At 45.5% G+C, this 16,223-nt stretch overlaps 1 protein-coding gene across 1 annotated transcript; it reads right to left on the bottom strand.

Moving 5' to 3' along the window:
• Positions 1-14,376: 14,376 nt before the first annotated feature.
• On the bottom strand, positions 14,377-15,165 carry LOC122368947 (piggyBac transposable element-derived protein 3-like). Its single transcript, XM_043343283.1, has one exon. It carries the CDS (start codon positions 15,163-15,165, stop codon positions 14,377-14,379), a length of 789 nt encoding a protein of 262 aa, XP_043199218.1.
• Between the last annotated feature and the right edge of the window lie 1,058 nt (positions 15,166-16,223).

The raw sequence follows: 16,223 nt of genomic DNA, 5'->3' as shown, positions 1-16,223 counted from the left end.
ACGAGGGGAACGAGTCGCCGGCCAGCCAAGGTAGCCAACGGCGTGTGAAGGTTGCCTGACCTCGAGGAAACTGAGATGGCACCAACGGAGGTTTTGTTAAGTAGGCGACCAAAATTCGAGCGGCAGCAACCTGGGCACCTTCACAGATAGCAGTGCCGCGTATCAGGGCGCCTTCGACGTTGAGCTGGGCGCCGATCATCAGGACGCCGGGGGAATATGACCCAATATCCCCCGTAAATATGTGCCTCGGAAGGGAGACCCAACCATAAAACTGAAAGCTCGCCGTATTTTATCCACTATTTTTCGAGCAGGTCCATAGATTTCCGTCCTCAAAAGTGCGGGGATATTCCCCAGTGTTTGAGTTGGATGGGACTATAGTGGCGTTTACACCGACAGGAGATTCCCATTGCCGGCTGTGGGAAACTACTGTCGGTGTAAACGCTATTCATATTTCCTGCGTCACCCCTGTGGGGACGCCCTTACTCCATGGTGCCGAGCTTATCAATTTGGATATCAATGGAATCAAAATCTCTTATCGATCGATGAAGAACTAAATTACCCCGACCCGGAGAGCGTCTTTGGAATCAAAGCAGTAGCACATGACGCAAGACTTCAGGCAAATAAATCCTTCTTGTGTGAAATAAAACATTTGTGTATTGATAAGCACGTTTTATAAGCAATGGTAGCAAGATTCTCCATGTATTTGGTCAGAGTGATAATTTAGTAGCAGATACTTACCGTCGCATTTCGTTTTTTTTAATTAATAATTTAAATTGTCAGAACTAGCAACATGTCTCTTCACTCAACAATAATTACAAAAGTGAAAAAGAAATGATAAATTGCTTATATTTTGGTGAAACTAAAAATTAATTCAGCACATATTTTTTTTACAGCGTTGAAGTCCAGCTCCAAAGGACAGCTGACGATCGTAGCGGAGCAGGCTGTTTGGTACTTCTTCACTACTTCTTAGAAGTACCCGTTAGTACCGATAATGTCTCACATAATAAGCTATTGGAACAAAAATATCCATGTTCTTCTAATTATTCTCCTTTCACACTTAAAATAAATACTTTTGAAATGCATTTACTAATTAATTTCACAAAAACGGCTTGAAATTTTACAACGTTAAAATACTTATTCCAATTTCCACCATGAAACCACCACTATATTACTTGCTTACAGAACCGTGCGCACAGTGCGCGCAGTTTTATCGTGACGTCAGAGGGTGCTTCCTCAGTGGCGCCCCCTGGCGGGGAACGCGTGCAAAAAGTCCAGCTCTTAGGCATGTCCGGAAATTTGAATTCGGATAGTTCAGGGGCTGATAGATGGGTAAATGAGTTTTAAACAACGTCGCAGAGGACTGGAATGGTGTATTTTATTATTTCATTGAAATTAATGATTATTTTGAGCATCGTTCTCTGCTAACTAGCGTCTGGCGTCGTGGGTATTTTGCGGTGAAAACTGTCATTATTCTTGCAATATGTCATGATATGAGACATATTTCCATCAGATTATCTTTTATTTGCAACTTTTACAGTATCGTCTCAACTCTCAACTGCCAATTAGTTGTCACTGTGTTTCGTAAACATTTGTGTTTCGTAAACATAAACGCCTTGTGACGTCACAGCCGGGAACGTGCCCCGAGGGCAGTTTATGTAAACCACATAAACCGACGTCGTGAACAGCCCTCAAGTCTTTACTTACTTCATTCCAAGAAGTGAACAAGGAGCCAGGGCTGCGGAGTCGGAGTCGGAGTCGGAGTCGGAGTCGGTCGGAGTCGACAGTTGTGACCGCAGTCGGAGTCGGAGTCGATTTTAGAAACCCGAGCCGGAGTCGGAGTCGGAGTCACCGAAAATCTGTCGACTCCGCAGCCCTGCTAGGTCTACGGAGTTGGAGTCGGGAGTTGGAGTCGGTCGGAGTCGACAATTCTGCCCGGAGTCGGAGTCGGAGTCGGAGCTGGTCTTTAAAAGCCGGAGTCGGAGTCGGAGTCGGAGTCGCCGAAAATCCATCGACTCCGCAGCCCTGCAAGGAGCTACGCAGCTTTACCTCGCGCTCTCAAATCGACTATGAGAAGTCACTGGTGAGTAAAATGAAAGCCCGAAGCTCCTGCACTCTTTAGGTTAGAAGAGTCAGACATTTTGTTTTTCTCAACGACAATGACAATCCAAAAAAAAAAAAAAACAATGTAATAAGATCAGACGTTTCGACAACAAAGTGCCTTCGTCAGTGGAAACAAGATAGGCTTTACATTGATAAAAAATATAAAAGACAGGTTAGACGGTGTCTTAGACGGTGTCTTCTATATTTTTTATCAATGTAAAGCCTATCTTGTTTCCACTGACGAAGGCACTTTGTTGTCGAAACGTCTGATCTTATTACATTGTTTTTTTTTTTTTTTTTGGATTGTCCTGCACTCTTACCTGCGCCACAAGAAGCAGTACCGTTCTTCGGCAGGTCCTCTGAAGGCTCCCTCTGGAGTAATCACAGACGACCCGAGTTCGATGGCGGATATCTTCGTGAACGCTTTCGCAAGCGTTTTCTCGTCTGAGGTTCCGCGAAACCCCTTCACTCATCAGCTCTGCGACTCTGTGCTGGCAGAAATCGCTTTCACTCAGGCTGATGTTGAAGCAGTTCTTCGCCATCTGGATCCCAACTCAGCAATAGGCCCAGACGCATTCCATCCACAACTATTGAAGGCGTGTTGTTCGACCTTATCATACCCATGTCCGTGAAGTTGGCGACGTCGCCAGCGACTTTTCCAGCGAAGAGCACCGATTTTAGCCAAAACCTCGTCCAAGGTCAATTGGGCCATGAGGATCACGAACAGAGCCTATTTTAAGGGAATTTGACTGGGGGGGGGGGGCAACCTGGAAAATTGTCTTTAATAATCCATTAACCCTCGCCCGTATTGGTGTTTCCAGTAGCGAGCGTATAGGGGGGGGGGGGTCCGTTGGACCCTCCCCCTTGCCGTTTCGCCCCTGATCGAGCTAGAGCTTCGCGGAAAAAACGACCGTGTTGCCCGTGATAAAAGGAAGCCGATTATACCCAATTTTAACCCTCGCCCGTAAACGGCGATCTGCCACCTTCGCCCATGCAGGGGGGGGGGTTGGTGCGACCCCCCCCTTGGCGTTTGAAAACGGAGCGTCGTAGAGCTTAGCGGAAAAGACCAACGGATTGCTCTCGCCGAGATCTCGCGATTGGTGGTATATTTTTTGGTCCTAGGTCAACATTTGACCTACTTTTGACCGGTCAAAGGGTAAATTTTCGGAAAAATAGACTTTTTTCAACTTTCGACGGCGATTGCGGCAAAACGGTGGGAGATATCGACTTGAAACCTTCACTATCGTGTTCCTTGATCAATTCTCTATCGTTTGGTATGTATTTTGTTTCCCTAGCTCTAAAAATGGCGCGTTGGGAGCGCCGGAAGTCGGCAAGGTCACAGTCGGCGGCAGAAATTCGAAAAATCAAAATTTAAATTTTTGAAATCTGATTGTATTTTTGGATTTGGGAGGTCCATTTGCTCCCTATAGAAGCTAAATTTGCTGCATATTCCCATTGAGGTGACAAGAATTAGCAAAATAGTGGTTCGGGCGCTTTTCAAAAATAGTACCGGACGCTGTTCCTCTTGTGACGTCATAGCTCCGTGACCTGACCTGACCCGGTCAAGTTTCTTATACCATATGATAGCCAATACTTGCCCCAACATGCATGGGAAGTTTCATCACGATCCATCAACCGATCTCCGTACCACCGGCAGGAAACCTCGGGCGTTGGCACTCAGTTTGTGAAAATCCGGCCGGAGGCTGTTCCCTTTGTGACGTCATAACTCCGTGACCTGACATGACCCGGTCAAATTTTTTTCATCAAAAGATGCGCAAGGTTTGCCCCATAAGGTACCCAAAATTTGGCGGCGCTGCGCGCCGCCGTTTTTGCACTATTTCCGAAAAACCTCAGGGGGGGGGGTTGCACCAACCCCCCCCCCTACATGGGCGAGGGTTAAGGTCCTAGGTCATCGGTTGACCTTCCAGGTCAGGTCATTGACCCAAAAGTCGGGAAAATCGGGACCTGTTAGAGCGTCGTAAAGAGTGGCTGCTATGGTTTTTCGGGGTGCTGATCACGAATATCATGTTAGTTATGATCATAGATGATGTCTTCATGCATTTAGGCCAGGTCAGGTCAGGTCAGGTCAACCAGTAAGGGTTTTGCCGGGTATTCGTAGTAGGTGGCAACCGCCTCTGACGGCTTCGTAACATGTTACGAAGGCACCAAAACTACTTCGTAAATGGTCAAATGGTTGCTTAATTCGAATTCAGCTAAAAAAACTAGCCTAGAAAGTAGAAACATATAAAACTCGAAAATGTGAACCGAGGTCATCAAAGGTAAATGATCTGACCTGACCTTCCGGTGATCTTGACACCCACCCTAATGCATGGGAGCTACATCATATCCCATGTTTGAACGTTTGAAACCACGAAAAGACTGCAAACGCGCGGCTAATGCGAGGCGACATACGCCGAATCGCGACCTCGGCCAAACATGGTGCCATGGTGCTAGGCCGCCGGTGCATCTGAAAGAACTGTGGTGCCCCTGACAAGCCTGAAGTTCCAACGACAGGCCCGTGGTGCCCCTGACAGGCCCATGATGCCTTTGCGAGGCCGGTGGTGTCCACGTGAGGCCGGTGGTGCCCCTGGGCCCTGACAGGACTGTGGTGCTCCTGACAAGCCTGGAGTGTCCCCGACAGGCACGTGGTGCCACTAACAGGCCCAAGGTGTCCCAGTCCCTGCGAGGCCGGTGGTGTCCCTGCCAGGCATGTGGTGTCCATACTAGGCCTCTGGTGCCCCTGACAGGTCCGTGGCGCCCTTGCTAGGCCTATGGTGCCTCTGGCAGGCCTATGGTGCCCCTGGCGGGCCTGTGGTGGTACCCCTGACAGGCCCAAGGTGGTGCCCCTGCGAGGCCGGTGGGACCCCTGGCAGGTCTGTGGTGCCCCTGGCAGACCTATGGTGCTCTTGCTAGGTTGATGGTGCTCCCAACAGGCCTGTGGTGCCCCTGACAGGCCGGTGGTGCCCCTGGCAGGCCTGTGGTGTCCCCGGGCCCCAAGAGGGTGGGGGTCATGACCCATATGACCCACCCTTAGATACACCACTGGTCATTACTTACAGACTGACTCATTTGACATCCATTGCAAAACAAGTCACAGTAGTTACGTAGTATGTTTGTCACCCTGTTCCTTTATGCCCATTTTTATAGTGGGCAAATCTCGACGACTAGGGGGCAATTCTGTTGAGTGCGGGGGCATTTGCCCCCCCCAGTTAACATGTTAAAATAGGCCCTGATCACGAAAATCGAACCCATTCACCCCTAAACCTTGACCTTCAAGGTCAAATTCAAGGTCAAAGGACGGGGAACTGAAAAAGTGCCACTAAATATTGTCCGATTTTCAAAATTTTGGCACCAAAATGTAGCGCGTGCATTTAGGGCCTTGGCGCGTGCAAAGTTCTAGCCGCACATCGAAAACCATTTTCATAAAGGTCAAACTTCAAGGTCAAATTCAAGGTCAAAGGACGGGGAACTGAAAAAGTGCCACTAAATATTGTCCGATCTACAAAATTTTGGCACCAAAATGTAGCGCGTGCAAAGTTCTAGCCGCACATCGAAAACCATTTTCATCAAGGTAAACTTCAAGGTCAAATTCAAGGTCAAAGGACGGGGAACTGAAAAAGTGCCACTAAATATTGTCCGATCTTCAAAATTTTGGCACCAAAATGTAGCGCGTGCAAAGTTCTAGCCGCACATCGAAAACCATTTCATCAAGGTCAAACTTCAAGGTCAAATTCAAGGTCAAAAGACGGGGAACTGAAAAAGTGCCACTAAATATTGTCCGATTTTCAAAATTTTGGCACCAAAATGTAGCGCGTGCAAAGTTCTAGCCGCACATCGAAAACCATTTTCATCAAGGTCAAACTTCAAGGTCAAATTCAAGGTCAGAGGACGGGGAACTGAAATAGTGCCACTAAATATTGTCTGATCTTCAAAATTTTGGCACCAAAATGTAGCGCGTGCAAAGTTCTAGCCGCACATCGAAAACCATTTTCATCAAGGTCAAACTTCAAGGTCAAATTCAAGGTCAAAGGACGGGGAACTTTAAAAATGCTTCGTCACCAGCGACTTTTCCAGCGACGAGCACCGATTTTAGCCAAAACCTCGTCCAAGGTCAATTGGACCATGAGGATCACGAAAATCGAGCCCATTCACCCCTAAACCTTGACCTTCAAGGTCAAATTCAAGGTCAAAAGACGGGTAACTGAAAAAGTGCCACTAAATATTGTCCGATCTTCAAAACTTTGGCACGAAAATGTAGCGCGTGCAAAGTTCTAGCCGCACATCGAAAACCATTTTCATCAAGGTCAAACTTCAAGGTCAAATTCAAGGTCAAAGGACGGGGAGCTGAAAAAGTGCCACTAAATATAAAATATAATATAAAGTATAATATAAAAGGTCAAATACTTTTAATAAGGTATATATTAGGGAACTCGAGATTCTGACCCTAGCTATCGAATGCGACCATCAGAATTCGGATCGGACAATCGGTGTAGAAAAAATCGGGGGACTCAACATTTCAATCCGTGATGTGACCTTTAAGGTCAAATATCCGTGATTTGACCTTAAAGGTCAAATATTTTTAATAAGGTATATATTAGGGAACTCGAGATTCTGACCCTAGCTATCGAATGCGACCGGGGCATTCCACGTCAAGTGGGACAAAAAATGACGATTTTGAACCTCACCTCCTCCGATTTTTGCGAAACTTTGTGAACCTACTCATCTATATGTGAAAAGAAAGGAGACATTTTTTTGCCAAGATATGACGTCACGTTTCCGAGATACACGTCATCAAACATTGACTTCGGCAAGGCACATTATCATCTTTTAAGCGTCATAACTTTTTAAGTTTTAGACATATCACCACGTGACAATGTTTGAAATGGAGGGAATAGATCAGGCTTTAATTTGAGGATCACAATATGGACGTCATTAACTAATTAGTGAGCATAATTAAAATTCAAAAAATAAATTTTGAATTTCTGAAAAATGGGTACCCTTCGATTTTGCTGATTTTTGCATATTTTCTTCTTCCATACATTAGCTACTTCATATGAAAATTTCAGAATGGGCCGACGTCTACGTAACTGTCTTTTGGACTTCGTAATGTCTGGCACTCGCGCGTTTCGTTTTAGCAACCAAGGAGAGGCGCTACGCGGAGATGGTTCTTTCTAGCTTAATCAAACCAAAGCAAACCTAACCTGACCTGACCTAATCTAACACGCGAAAACTTATGTATAGCCCTCACGGCAGTTGCTGGCTGGCCAAATGCTACTTAGATCAGGGGTGTCGTTTTCCGAAAATGATTGGTAGTGCCCAAAGGCGGCGGCTGGCCATATATGACGGGGCTTACAAGGTAGGGTACCCCCAAATCTGCCTTTCTCATCGGATTTCGGCCACTTATTTTTCGCCCTGGTCATTGACAAGACTAACCGAAATCTAAAAAAAAACACAAAAAAAAAACTTTGGAAATCTGGGTCCACACCGGACGCCATGCACAAAACGTGCAGTTATATAGGCAATAGTGTCGGAGGAATGCACGCCATTCTGAAAGAGGCCCACATCGACTTAAAAGGACGGCTGTGCTGAAAGGGGACAGGAACAGCTTTGAGGGCCCAAGCCGACTAAAAAAGACGGCTGCGGGGCCAGGAACGGTTTTGAAGACCCACGCCAATTGAAGGGTTCGACAACTAACGAGGACTGGAAACACAACGATAGTTAGAAAGACCTGCTTGCCAAAATAAAAGGATGACAGTACGAGGGGCGTTCAGAAAGCTACGGGCCCGACCATGAAGGAGCAGAGAGATACAGCATCGACTCATTAGACCAAAAAGTTCATTTATTCAAATAAACACCGTTAAGACAAACACATTTCGCGCAGCGCTTCGCGAGAGCCCTCAAGGCCTCCATAACCAAGTGGGTTTTGGACCCATCCTGCACGTCCAAGACGGCTGATTTCGTCTCCCTGCTGTTAGCGAGGTTGCCGCTGCTAATTTTCTTGTGTTGGGGAAGAGGTGGCAACCACTAACCAGAGTGTGCAAGGTTCGGAGAGAAAAAGTGGATGCGACAACAACTCGAAGCTCATCGCTTCACTGTTCGTCATCCCGCCCATGTATGTACGCAGGTGCGTGGTCGCGGATCAGGTGCACACTTTACGTCAGCTTCCCTATAGCCTCTCCTCGATGTTCGATGTTTATCGAATGGACGCACATCATCAATTGTGTGCCCCTGTTTTGGAAAGTTGACGAGCGGAGGGGGGTCGCATCGACCCCTCCCCCTGCCAGGCCGTGTTATGAAAAATGCCCAGGGCGAGGGTTAACGCTTGGTGCCTTTTCTGCACTAACTACTATGAAACGAATCACTGCTCTCTTCTGGGCGTCGCCCATCCTATCCGAAATGGCGAACTATGCTACGAATAGAAGCCCGAATCAATCACAGAAGAGACTTAATTAATGGCCACTTACTTAATTTGCGTAAGTGGACATCCCAATAACACATCATTTAACACACCGCCTTGCAGGCCAAAATTCCAACTCCTTCATTGTTCGGCCCGAAACTTTTTGAACGCCCCTCGTAGTTACGAGCTTCAGTTTTCGGGGTCTGATGCGGTAATGACCTGGCGTTGAACCCTGGGGAATCAGGCTGCATCACCCACTCAAATCAATATACCTATGGCCTATTCTGGAGCACTGCGGCACCTTCCGAAGTCGGTGTAGGGCCTCCAGCGGCTGGTGTGGAGACGGATCGGGGTCTATTAGGGGCGGTCGCGTGGTATGCGGGACTCAGAGGCAGTTATGGACCTCTATAACCAATTGCGTTTTCGAGCCTCTTAAAATCCATTAAGGACCGGAGTCCTAGACACGTGAAACCTCATTGTCAGCTACATGCACCTACTGTGGCTAGAGCCTTATTTATGTACTTGCATATGTGCTTATTTAATATTTGCTTATCTGTTTATTTTGATTTTTTATCAACTGATAAGTGACAAAAGATTGGTAGGGCTCAGCGAACATTGGTAGGGCCCAAATAAACATTGGTAAGGCTCGGGCCCTACCAGGCCTATACAAAACGACGCCCCTGACTTAGATACGAACACTATAAAACAAAAATGAACGCGTGTTAAAACACTCGAGGATGACCAGCCACGAGCCAGCGACCTATAGATTACGAGGTGGGTTGGGTACACTCGGCACACTAACTACTAAGCCACGAAGATAGCTGGTCATCGCTGAGCTGTAAGCCAGTTTTCTTTTTTAATGATGCAATTGAGCATTCTCCCGGCAGCGCCTCTCTTTGGTTGCAAAAAGGAAATACGCCTGACTCTCCCAGCGCTAGGGGAGAAAGGTCCGGTTTAGTCAAAAAAGGGTATTAAAAAACGGAATTTGAATTGTAGGTGGGGCGGTGGGGAACTTTATCGTGTGCCAATTTCATGGCCCTAGATCAATATCTTCAAGATCAAATGAGGTTAACCCTCGCCCTGGCAGGGGGGGGTCGATGCGACCCCCCCCCTAAGGTTTTTCGAAGATAGCGTAAAAACGGCGGCGCGCAGCGCCGCCAAATTTGGCACAGCCTATGGGGCAACCTTTTTACATATGACCTTAAAATTTCAGGTCCCGGTGACCTTAGGTCAGGTCACCAGGTCAGAAAAACCGGTACAAGGTCATGGTCAAATTTCAATTTTCTTTTTGCACCTGTCCAACTCACAGTTTTGGACTGATTTCCTTCAAACTTTCAGGATGTGCTAAGTTCACCGAGTTGTATAACATATAGTTCGGGTTTTTTGAGGTCACTGACCTGAGGTCAGTTAGAGGTCATTACGTCGTAATGTTAAGCCTATGGGAAAATACTAAATTCGGAAAATACTGGAGTTATCCGCTTCGTTCTATTATTTTTGTGCTTTGAAATCACAGTACTTAACAGCAGGTCACTTGGTGCTTCTTTGTTTGGTGTACTTATCCATGGGTCAGGTCAAATGAGGTCAACTGAGGTCAAATGACGTTTTTGTCAATAACTTGGCACATAATGACGCTAGAGCTTAAAAAATGGTATCATTGTGTTCCTGGTGATCAGCCAAATCGAATGATATACGATATGACGCAATTTGGTTAACTTGAACTTAATTTATAAATTTAAGTTTACTTAAAATTTAAGAAAAACTTTAGGTACACTTAAACAAGCTAAAAAGTATATCATTCGACGCGCCTTGACGTGCTGAGTTCACTTGTGCTTTTCTTTTTGCTCTATCTTAATTAGATCAAAAGTTATAAGCGAAAAACTTTTGACCTGTTTTAAGCGAAATTTTTACATTTATACCCCCCAAAACCCCCCTAAATATTGACCTAGAGCAACCAAATTTGCACAGGGACGAGAACTCCAGGGGGCCCACCTACCTACCAAATTTGGTGTTTCTAGGTGCCATAGGAGCCAATCGCGAGGGGGGGGGGTCGCATCGACCCCCCCCCCTGCCAGGCCGTGTTATGAAAAATGCCCTGCCAGGGCGAGGGTTAAACGTGATTGAATTTGCTATAGTGAATATTTTGCGTTTATACGCCCATAGCGCTAAGAGTTAATGGCCGATTTCCCTATTTCTTTCTTTATACGACATTTGTAGTGTTATGAGAATCTCTAGCTAATGTAACCATAAATTTGGCAGTTATTGGCCTGCTAAGAGTAAGATGTCGCCGGCAGAGGCGGAGATCGGCCGACGCGGGAAACGTTTCATTCACAGATTGTGTTTGCGCCATAATAATTCAATTTTTACCTGTTGATTTTCGCATGTAGGTATTTGACCATTAGATTGCCTGTACATTTTTAAGCCTTCACACAACATTTGACACGAATCGATCATAATCAGCGGTAAGAAGCGCGGTGCAAAGATGAACCGTCCCGCGCCGGCACAGTCTACCATTCAGGCGTTAACGGCCGGCGCCGGCCGCCGAGCCGCTCCGGCAGGAATGTTTAACTTTACACCGCCATTACTAGAAAAGTTGTGGACCGATTTACCTATTTCTTGCACGGGAGAATTTGCAGTTCGATTCTAGACAGATACTGAAAGTTTGACGTTAATATAATAATTATGGCGTGAGTTATTGGCGATAAACAGGTGGGGCTAGCGAAATCGGCCTCTTCCACCGCCCGTGCTACGTTGCACTACTTGTTTTGAGCAAAATCGAAGGGTACCCATTTTTCACAAATTACATTTTAAGAAATTAATTCAAAATAAAATAAATTCAAAATCATCAAAAAATGTAAAAATTGTCAAATTTTACTAGAATAACTCCTTATGTACACGTTTCAGTTTGTTTGAAATTAATAGCTTCAAAAATGTTGAAGCTATAGATCTTTCAAGATTGCAGTACACGTCCAATTCTGCTAAAAAAGCAGAAGTTTAGCAGCTTGTATCTCTGTAGCCCGAGGGCATATGACAAAATCCTTTCACCCTCAGAGGTTTCACCCAATAGGCAATAAGTAGGTATACCAAGTTTGAACAAAATCGCAGACATAGGCGCGGGAGCCGGGGGGGCAGTGGGGGCAGCTTGCCCCCCCAACTCTGGGGCCGTGGGGGCGGTGCCCCCACAGCTTTGAGACGGAATACCACACTTTTTTTGCAAATGTTTTCTTTTTTTTAAAAAAAGCCGAGGGGTGAAAAATAAGTGGCCTAAAACCGGTGAGAAAACTAGATTTGGGGGTACCCTAGGTTGATCTCTATTATGGTGTGCCCCCCCAGTCGGAAAGTAGTTCCCGCGCCCCTGATCGCAGAGGTGACCGATTTTGGCTGTCCCGGTTGACATGGAATGCCCCGACCATCAGAAATCGGATCGGACGATCGGTGTAGAAAAAATAGGGGGACTCAAAATTTCAATCCGTGATTTGACCTTAAAGGTCAAATATTTTTAATTAGGTATATATTAGGGAACTCGAGATTCTGACCCTAGCTATCGAATGTGACCATCAGAAATCGGATCGGACGATCGGCGTAGAAAAATCGGGGGACTCAAAATTTCAATCCGTGATTTGACCTTTAAAGGGACTATCCCACCTTTAACATGGGGTTTGAGTTGAGATAGCCAAGTTTGCGGCGAGGTTCAGAAACCACTATCTATCTAGGTTGCAACCCCCGCGGCCTCTTGGTGTTGAAGAAATTTGTTCCCTTCATTTGAAAATGGGCCTTGTACAAGGCCCTATCTTCAACATGGAGCGACCGTTAGTGTGACGTCACCTCGTTTAGTTATTCTGATTTAAATGGGTTTGTTCGTTGAAAAATCGCTTAAAACTTGGTCTGAACTTTGTTGTGGTGCCTACAGAGTAAAAAGAATCAGCTTTATGACAGTAATGTGGCCTGGGGAAGGAGGTAATTTTGGGCTGTGACGTCACATATTTGAAAGTTTGTGTTTGGAATATGGGAAGCCTAAGATGTTTAATGAAAAATAAATGCCAGAACCGTGTTCCTGGTCATCCAATCTATAAAGCCGGGCACAATTTAACTGGTTTTAACAACATTTTAGAAGGTGGGATAGTCCCTTTAAGGTGAAATATTTTTAATAAGGTATATATTAGGGAACTCGAGATTCTGACCCTAGCCATCGAATGCGACCATCAGAAATCGGATCGGACGATCGGTGTAGAAGAAATTGGGGACTCAAAATTTCAATCCGTGATTTGACCTTGAAGGTCAAATATTTTTAATAAGGTATATATTAGGGAACTCGAGATTCTGACCCTAGCTATCGAATGCGACCATCAGAAATTGGATCGGACGATCGGTGTAGAAAAAATAGGGGACTCAAAAATTCAATCTGTGATTTGACCTTTAAGGTCAAATATTTTTAATAAGGTATATATTAGGGTCAAATATTTTTAATAAGGTATATATTAGGGAACTCGAGATTCTGACCCTAGCTATCAAATGCGACCATCAGAAATCGGATCGGACAATCGGTGTAGAAAAAATTGGGGACTCAAAATTTCAATCCGTGATTTGACCTTTAAGGTCAAATATTTTAATAAGGTATATATTAGGGAACTTGAGATTCTGAACCTAGCTATCGAATGCAACCATCAGAAATTGGATCGGACGATCGGTGTAGAAAAAATAGGGGGACTCAAAATTTCAATCCGTGATTTGACCTTTAAGGTCAAACATTTTTAATAAGGTATATATTAGGGAACTCGAGATTCTGACCCTAGCTATCGAATGCGACCATCAGAAATCGGATCGGACGATCGGTGTAGAAAAAATCGGGGGACTCAACATTTCAATCCGTGATGTGACCTTTAAGGTCAAATATCCGTGATTTGACCTTTAAGGTCAAATATTTTTAATAAGGTATATATAAGGGAACTCGAGATTCTGACCCTAGCTATCGAATGCGACCATCAGAAATCGGATCGAACGATCGGTGTAGAAAAAATAGGGGACTCAAAATTTCAATCCGTGATTTGACCTTTAAGGTCAAATATTTTTAATAAGGTATATATTAGGGAACTCGAGATTCTGACCCTAGCCATCGAATGCGACCATCAGAAATTGGATCGGACGATCGGTGTAGAAAAAATAGGGGGACTCAAAATTTCAATCCGTGATTTGACCTTTAAGGTCAAATATTTTTAATAAGGTATATATAAGGGAACTCGAGACTCTGTTGCTAGCTATCGAATGTGACCATCAGAAATCGGATCAGAGTTCGGCGTAGAAAAAATCGGGGGACTCAAAATTTCAATCCGTGATTTGACCTTTAACCCATTAGTGCCCAACTTATTTTTAGTCAAAATTTCAAACTTTTTTGCACAAAATACTAGCTTGTTTATCGAATGTATTAGCTTAGGATGATTTTCTTGTTTTTTTAGCCCCCCCCCCCCCCATTTGTCGCCAGGGGGGTCAATAAATATATGGCTATGGGCACCTGGGTAGTCGAAATATTGCCACAAAGCGCAATTCAAACGAAACTTTTGAGAACCAATGTATATTCTTAGATGTGTATGCTGATAGGCACTTGCCACTACCAACATGTGAACATATTATGAGATCAGGCGAATGATTGTGATGATTGATAGTGTCAGCGGTCAACAATCAATTACGATGATGAGTCAATGCACTACCTGACTCACAAACATCGAAGTGCATTGGACAGTGACACAGCTTACAGCAAACGCTGAAAACAAAACATCCCTCCGGGATCTAGACGGCGCTTGCAAACTTTCACCCATCTCACCGTATCCAACAGTGTTGGCCCAACTAGCCCAAATTTCCCCATGGTGTACAGCATGTTCTTACTCTCAGGTCGCATGGAACGGCACGAAGCACGCCACGCACAGCGGCACCTGGCACTTGCGACAGGCGGTCTTCGGGTGGCTCTTGCACTTTCCCTCCTTGTTTGCACACGTTCCCTGCTTGGCAAGAGGAACGACCAGGTGGTTGATACCATCGTAGCGGATGCTGGCTGGGACGCGATGCTGATTCGACGCGGAACTTGGACGTCCAGATGGTGGCTTCGTCGTCTCTGCCAGGTGATACCGGACGATGGCTCGGATGAAGTTGATCTGATTCTCGCCTGGATGATGCTGACGGTAGAGCAGCCAGGCGTTCTGCATCGCGGCCCCCAGAAGCCAGCAGAAGATGCACCGCCAGAACTTCTTCTGTCGGATCGCGATGCGGTACGCGCCGATGTTCTGGTCCATGCGGTCGGTACCGCCCATGGCGCAGTTGTAGTCCTGAATCATCTGTGGCTGAGCTACCTTGATCCTCTTCTTCTCTCGTCGCGACCATCTTTGAACTTCAGCCACAGTTCGGGATGAGCTTACCGTAGATGCTACGGTCACCACGCTGTTATCCTTCCACCTGACGAGGTTGATGCCCTGCTTCGTTTCCACGGCGACAGAGGTGTCTCCCCTGGGAGCCTTCTTCATCGCTGCCACCGAGCTCAGCGGACATCCTCGGAGGCGGTTCTGGCGGATGGTTCCCGTGTGCCCGATTCCCTCCTCCTTCAGCGCCATCATCAGAGGAAGGCTGGTGAAGAGGTTGTCCGTAAAGATGTGCAGTGCGTCCATGCGCATCTCCTTCGGCATTCTGTCTTTGAGGATCTTCACTGCTGATCCACATTTCCCGAAGGCGGCCTCATAGTCTGGACGCTGAGCAGTTCCGCTGGCACCTTGGTACACTTCGAAGGTCAGTAGGTCAGAAGGTCAGATTCTGACCCTAGCTATCGAATGCGACCATCAGAAATCGGATCGGACGATCGGTGTAGAAAAAATAGGGGACTCAAAATTTCAATCCGTGATTTGACCTTTAAGGTCAAATATTTTTAATAAGGTACCTATATATTGAGGAACTCGAGATTCTGACCCTAGCCATCGAATGCAACCATCAGAAATTGGATCGAACGATCGGTGTAGAAAAAATAGGGGAATCAAAATTTCAATCCATGATTTGACCTTTAAGGTCAAATATTTTTAATAAGGTATAAATTAGGGAACTCGAGATTCTGACCCTAGCTAGCGAATGCGACCATCAGAAATTGGATCGGACGATCGGTGTAGAAAAAATAGGGGACTCAAAATTTCAATCCGTGATTTGACCTTTAAGGTCAAATATTTTTAATAAGGTATATATTAGGGAACTCGAGATTCTGTTGCTAGCTATCGAATGTGACCATCAGAAATCGGATCAGAGATCGGCGTAGAAAAAATCGGGGGACTCAAAATTTCAATCCGTAATTTGACCTTTAAGGTCAAATATTTTCAATAAGGTATATATTAGGGAACTCGAGATTCTGACCCTAGCTATCGAATGCGACCATCAGAATTCGGATCGGAAAATCGGTGTAGAAAAAATCGGGGGACTCAACATTTCAATCCGTGATGTGACCTTTAAGGTCAAATATCCGTGATTTGACCTTTAAGGTCAAATATTTTTAATAAGGTATATATTAGGGAACTCGAGATTCTGACCCTAGCTATCGAATGCGACCATCAGAAATTGGATCAAACGATCGGTGTAGAAAAAATTGGGGACTCAAAATTTCAATCCGTGATTTGACCTTTAAGGTCAAATATCTTTAATAAGGTATATATTAGGGAACTCGAGATTCTGACCCTAGCTATCGAATGCGACCATCAGAAATCGG

The sequence above is a fragment of the Amphibalanus amphitrite genome, unplaced genomic scaffold (genome assembly GCF_019059575.1).
Source record: "Amphibalanus amphitrite isolate SeventyFive unplaced genomic scaffold, NRLGWU_Aamphi_draft 000033F_arrow, whole genome shotgun sequence".
Lineage (NCBI taxonomy): Eukaryota > Metazoa > Arthropoda > Thecostraca > Balanomorpha > Balanidae > Amphibalanus > Amphibalanus amphitrite.
Note: the sequence above shows the minus strand (reverse complement) of the source record. Positions and strands in the feature narration are given on the sequence as shown.